The 6,000-nt window shown below is 50.8% G+C and overlaps 1 protein-coding gene across 3 annotated transcripts in view; it reads left to right on the top strand.

Moving 5' to 3' along the window:
* Positions 1-661: 661 nt before the first annotated feature.
* The window catches only part of ARHGAP20 (Rho GTPase activating protein 20), a 219,124-nt gene continuing 213,785 nt past the window's right edge, over positions 662-6,000 (top strand). The window contains exon 1 of one of the 3 annotated variants that reach the window (XM_070803387.1): positions 662-779. Coding sequence is in view for 1 of the 3 variants with exons in the window: in XM_070803384.1 (XP_070659485.1) it covers positions 1,141-1,245 (105 nt within the window). In the remaining 2 variants the exon portion in view is untranslated. Of the gene's footprint in view, positions 780-976; positions 1,246-1,345; positions 1,663-6,000 lie in introns of those variants that run through there. The other 2 variants (XM_070803384.1, XM_070803388.1) reach the window with 2 other exon arrangements.

The following is a 6,000-nucleotide window of genomic DNA, read 5'->3' as shown; positions in this document are numbered from 1 at the left end:
AACCTCTTCCACAAGCTAGTATCCTCGAGCTGCGTCCTTCATCACCAAACCATCCTTTATGGAGTCCTGACTCCAAGGGAAGAATGCCACCTACCGAACCAGCCTCCCTAGTCAGCCAGTCCTGCAAAGTACGGCGGTGCTCAACTCAGCCCGAGTAAGCTCCAAATCCCTTCCCTCTGATTATTCTCTGGCCTTTAAAAAATTTGCCACTATTTGGGCTGACAGGAAGTTATGCTCTCAGCGCAGATATCTGATAAACACTTCCACATATTGTAGGCTTCTCAACAGCTAAGCCAAATTTCAGAGCCCTCTCTCTGCCGCATTTTCCTTAATTGAGCTTACACGCTTGGAATGCCCGGGTTTCTGCAGCCTGCAGACAGCGGAAACCGCCGGTGCAAATCGTGCGGGGGCTGCCGCCGGGGTGCAAATCGTGCGTGGGCTGCAGAGCCCGCGCCGGTCCGGGAGCAGGCTAGCGTGCGGGACCGCGGGCTTCCACTGTGCGGCCCTCAGCGACGTGCGCCTCCATCCCCGGCCTCCCCGCCGGGGGAGGGGCGGGGGACCCCGCCGCTGTCGGCCGAGAGCGAGGCGGGAATAGCCGCCACTCCTCCGTTCAGGCTGAGGTGGCCACAGCCGCGCCGCCGCACGCGGTGCCGCGGGGCGGGAAGGGATGGAGCCGGGTGCAAGTGGCTCGAGCGCCTGCAGAGGCGCGCGTCCGCGCTAGAGGCCCGCGTTCGTGATACCGCTGGGTGAGCTGACCGCACTCGGAGGCGCGGACCGAGGTCAGTCGGTCGCCCGTTCCCTAATATAATATCTAGGAAGGCGCGCGCCGTGGCGCGCCGCGGTAAGGGTCGGCGCTGTGTGGGCCGCGGCCGGGGGCGGGCCCGGCGCTGGGCGCCAGGCGCCGAGGGGCGGGCCCGAGGCGGGGCGGCCGCGGAGCTGACGGGCCGTCCCCGCGGCAAACCCTGCGGCGGCGGTACATGGCCCCGACGGGAGGCGCGCGGCTCGCCCCCGGAGCCCGGCTCGCCGCTTGAGCGCGGCCGCCCGTCTCGGTCCCGCGCGCCCTCGCCTGTCCGGCCGCCGTCCCGCGGACATGCCAGCCTAACCTCCTCCTGGGCTGGGATTTGCTCTCAAGCGCTCTTCATGGAAGCGATGTCCCCCCAGCAGGAGACTCTAGGGGGACAGCCGGGGCGCTCCTCTTCCCTGACAGGAGTGTCTCGGATCGCAGGCGGCCCCGGCACGAAGAAGGTGAGGACGCCGAGCGGGGCCCCGCCGCCGCCCGCGCGCGCCCTTCGCCGCTGCGCGGGTCGGACGCCGCGGGTATTTAACGCTCGAGGCTCGAGACCCGCCGCGTCTGTACGAGGCCATGCCTGCCTTCCCGTCTCCCCAGGTCACCCCGGCACCCCCGGGCTCGTCGTGTCTAGAGTCAGTGTCGCTCTCCTAGTGAGCCGGGCGGCCGCCCTCTCCGTCCTCATCCGCCGCCCTCCTCCCTCAGGCGGGGCTCGCGGGCCGCTTTTGCGCCATCGCCCTCCCCAGCCCCGCCGGGTGCCCGGCCCCGGGGTTCCCCGAGGTCCCTCAGGCGCTCATCGGCACCTGACGGGGTCAGCTCCGAGATCGCCAGGGCCGAGGCGATCCGCCCTGGCGCGGCGACCGCGCGTTGGGAAGGTAGGCGGCCGGAGAGCAGCGCCTGTGGGGCTCTCAGCCCCTCACCTGGACGCGGCCCCGCGGCCGCTCCGCGGGGTTTTGCAGGGCGAAGGGCGACCGGGTGGGGTGCTTGCAGGCGGGGGAACGAGACCCGGAATGACCCCGGGTCACTGCAAGGCTGTGGTCAGCCTTTGCAGCTGTGCTGGGGATGCTAACGGTTGACGCCCGGGGACGCGGAGGGCCAGTTCGGCTGGGAACCGGACTGGAGGGGCAGGTGGGCGGCGGCGGTGGGGCCCGCAACCTGCGCTCGTCCGCTGGCCCCCGGGGCTCCGCGGGGCCGGGTTGCGGGAGGTGCGCGCGGCCCCTGTCAGAGCCGGGAGCAAGGATGCGGGCAACAACTTGTAGCGTTCCTTTAGGATAAACGCGGCCGCCGAGCGGCGTGCTGACTCCAATCGGGTCAGGTTTCTTTGGAATGGTTCCCTCAGCAAGTGCAAGCGGTCGCGAGCTGCCGGCCTCTGCGGCTTGGCTCTCGGAGGAATTGATTTGGGTGTTTCTAGCCTTTTCTGCTCTCGCTCCTCCCCTCCCCCTTCTGATATTTGGCCGTTTTTGCTCTGTGTCCTGGTGGTGACCTTCCAGCTTCTGTTGGGGGAAAACAAAAGAAAAATGGGACTAGCGGGATAATCTAAGTCATCCTTAAAAAACATCTTGAGGAATGCTTCAATACGTTTGTATCATTGGAACCTTAAGGGGCTACGCAGGCTCCCTCGTTGTCCGGATCTTACTGCCTTTCATGATTTTGCCCAGCAGAATCCTGGGTTGGCTGGAGGTCAGTAGAAAAGAAGTGAGGTTGGTGCGGAGTGTAGAAGTTTCTGTGAGCACCCAGGGACCTTGACCCTGTTGCAGAGCCATCTAGGAGTGTCAGTGAACTTGATGATGTATCTGCTGTAGTGCTGGCTCTGTCTTTGATATATGGAGGCTGCGGTTTGTCCTTGTCGCTTTTCCCCTTCAGATATGCAGAGAGAGAGAGAGAGAGAGAGAGAATTTGCTAGGTTGGCATTGTATGACTATTCAGTAATCAACATAGTTTAAAAGCAAATTTTATTCTTGTAAACTTAAGAAATAGGGGAAAATAAAGCATTTGTATGCCAGAACACATCTCATCTTTTTTTTTTTTGGCTAATGGTAATTAAGCAAGAAAGCATGAGAGTAGCTTGACCAATCAAGAAGTATTTCTTCAATAAATGAAAGATTGTTGTGCATCTTAAGCCATTTTTGTCCTGCATTATAAAACGTAATGATTTGTCACACTATCAATCCAGTCTTTTTCTTTTTCTTTTTTAAAAAAGGAAATAGGTTTTGCCTGCTTGGTCTTTCTACAGCTTTTTACTCCCTTTAGGGCAAAAGCAAAATTGAAGACTTGTGTTTATTGAAGAACTGCTTTTTATATTTTTACTTTTAATATTTTAACATATATTATATATTTTCTTTTAATATTTTTCCAGAAATGTGCATCTCTGCCTGTTTTAAATGTGAGTAGGTGTATCTGTTTGATTTGAGACCTCCATAGCAATAGTAATTAATTATAATAAAATTTCCAAATTGTAACTCAGAATCATTGCCATTTACACTCTCATGGACCACAATCTTCTTGTATCCCAAATACTCAGCAGATTGATCTTTTTTATGTTTCCTCTTACCTTTTTAGTGCTTGGTAGTCCTAGTGAATCATGAGACTTATTTCTTAAAATGTCTACTATGCTGTTGTACTACTGCTGTTAATTACTGAGACTTGGATCAGTGTTGTTGAAATTGTCAGTTGCAGTCAGCATTTTAAAAAATGAAATAGAACAGAAAGTATTGGCACAGTAGTAGGGGTAAAGATTGCTTTGTATGACTTTTTGCTCTGTTTTATTTATGTATATGTATGTGCATTTGGGGTTGTGGAGAAAAATGTGTTTCTTACTGAATATTCAGCATTTTTTAAAGACAATGTTATTGGCCAGACTACTGTATGGAATGGGTTCACTTGGCTTTTAGTCCTGTCTCTGTTACTATCTGAGTGATGTTGAGGAAATCACTTGCTTTAGTTTCCTCATTCGTAAAAGGAGTATCAAAGAGAAGATAGTGGTGAAAGTGCTTTGAAAAGTGTATATAGCAGACTATTACATCTTTTACTTTATGAAAACAAGTTGATCTTAATTAATAGTCCCTGAAGGACAAGCAAAACTGTAGCATCTTTCAAACTAGTCATCCTGAAAATTAAAATCCAGTGGTACTGCCGTTGTGTAGAATATGGTTCATATTCCTAGGAACTACTATTGAAAAGGCAGTTTTGCACAGTGTGGTGAAATTTGGAGTTTGATGACCTGGTAAATAGATGGGGAAACAGTGGAAACAGTGTCAGACTTTATTTTTGGGGGCTCCAAAATCACTGCAGATGGTGATTGCAGCCATGAAATTAAAAGACGCTTACCCCTTGGAAGGAAAATTATGACCAACCTAGACAGCATATTAAAAAGCAGAGACATTACTTTGTCAACAAAGATCTGTGTAGTCAAAGCTATGGTTTTTCCAGTAGTCATGTATGGATGTGAGAGTTGGACTATAAAGAAAGCTGAGTGCCAGAGAATTGATGCTTTTGAACTGTGGTGTTGGAGAAGACTCTTGAGAGTCCCTTGGACTGCAAGGAGATCCAACCAGTCCATCCTAAAGGAGATCAGTCCTGGGTGTTCATTGGAAGGACTGATGCTGAAGCTGAAACTCCGATACTTTGGCCACCTGATGCGAAGAGCTGACTCATTGGAAAAGACCCTGATACTGGGAAAGATTGAGGGCAGGAGGAGAAGGGGACGGCAGAGGATGAGATGGTTGGACGGCATCACCGACTCGATGGACATGGGTTTAGGTGGACTCCAGGAGTTGGTGATGGACAGGGAGGCCTGGCATGCTATGGTTCACAGGGTCGCAAAGAGGCGGACATGACTGAGCAACTGAACTGAACTGACCTGGTTCAAGTCTACATTGTGTTTTTACTAGCCTTCAAATCTAGGTCAGTTACTTAACCTTTCCAGTTTCCTATTTGTAAAATGAAAATAACAATAGTATGTAACTCTCAAGATAGAAAAATTTAATGTGAAATGGAGTGAATATTAGCATATGTTAGCGCTTATGTTTGTACTTCCCACCGTGTTTGTAATTCACACTACTTTGTCCCAGTTGTTTAAGCCAAAAATCTGGTATTTATGTCCTCAGTCTACAACAACCATCGGAAATGCTCGTCCACTGTCACTTCAAAACATACCTTGAATTTCTTCACTTCATCTCCACTGCTGTCATTGTAGTCCAAGCCAAACCACTATCATCTCTCACTTAAACCTTTGCAGAAATCCGCTAACTTGTCTAACACCTTTTTGGTTTTTACCTGACCCAGTCACCATTTAGAAGCTCCAGAGTGATCTTCAAAAATGTAAATTGATCATGTTTCTAACTGTGTAAAATCGTCTTGTGGCTTTCTGTCATATTTAGAATAAAACTGAAACTCCTCTTTTTAGCCCTCCCTACTCCTCTCACCTCATCTGCCTTTCCTGCCTTGTTTGTGTATTCTCCAGCCACATGGGCCTTCTTTTTCACACATCGCTTCATCAAATCCATTCTGTTCTGAGGCTTTGGTGTTGCTATTGTCTTTTTTTTGCCACAGATCTTTGCAGTGTTGATTCTTTCATGTCGTTCCCATCTTAGGTTCTCCCAGAGGCCTGTTCTGATTACCCAAGTGGAAGTTGCCCCTCAGTCATGCCCTGTGCCTTTTGTTTTGTTCTTATCTCAGTATTCAGTCTTGCCTTGTATATTCTTATTTCCTTCTTGGTTGTGTTACCTGAACCGCTCACCAGATTGTGAACACCATGAGACTAGGGACGTTTTCTGTGTTGTTCAAGGCTGCTGCCTCAGTTCCTAGGACAGTGCTCCATATTATGTGTGTGTCAGTCGCTCAGTCGTGTCCAACTCTTTGTGACCCCACAGACTGTATCCCTCCAGGCTCCTCTGTCCATGGGATTTTCCAGGCAAGAATAAGTTGCTATTTCCTTCTCCAGGAGATCTTCCCAACCCAGGGATCGAACCCAGGTCTCCCACATTGCAGGCAAACTCTACCATCTAAGCCACCAGGGAAGCTATATATTAGGTACTTGTTAAATATAAGCTGGGTTATGTACAGCAGTCAGCAGGAATAGATATGACCCTCTTGTTCAGGGTTTATGATTTATAGCAAGATCAGCAAATCTTTTCAGAGAGCCAGATAGTGAATAATTTAGGTTTGTAGACCATAAGGTCTCTGTTGCAGCTACCTACTATGCCACTGTCATG

Source organism: Bos indicus, chromosome 15 (genome assembly GCF_029378745.1).
Source record: "Bos indicus isolate NIAB-ARS_2022 breed Sahiwal x Tharparkar chromosome 15, NIAB-ARS_B.indTharparkar_mat_pri_1.0, whole genome shotgun sequence".
NCBI classification, from domain to species: Eukaryota; Metazoa; Chordata; class Mammalia; order Artiodactyla; family Bovidae; genus Bos; species Bos indicus.
Note: the sequence above shows the minus strand (reverse complement) of the source record. Positions and strands in the feature narration are given on the sequence as shown.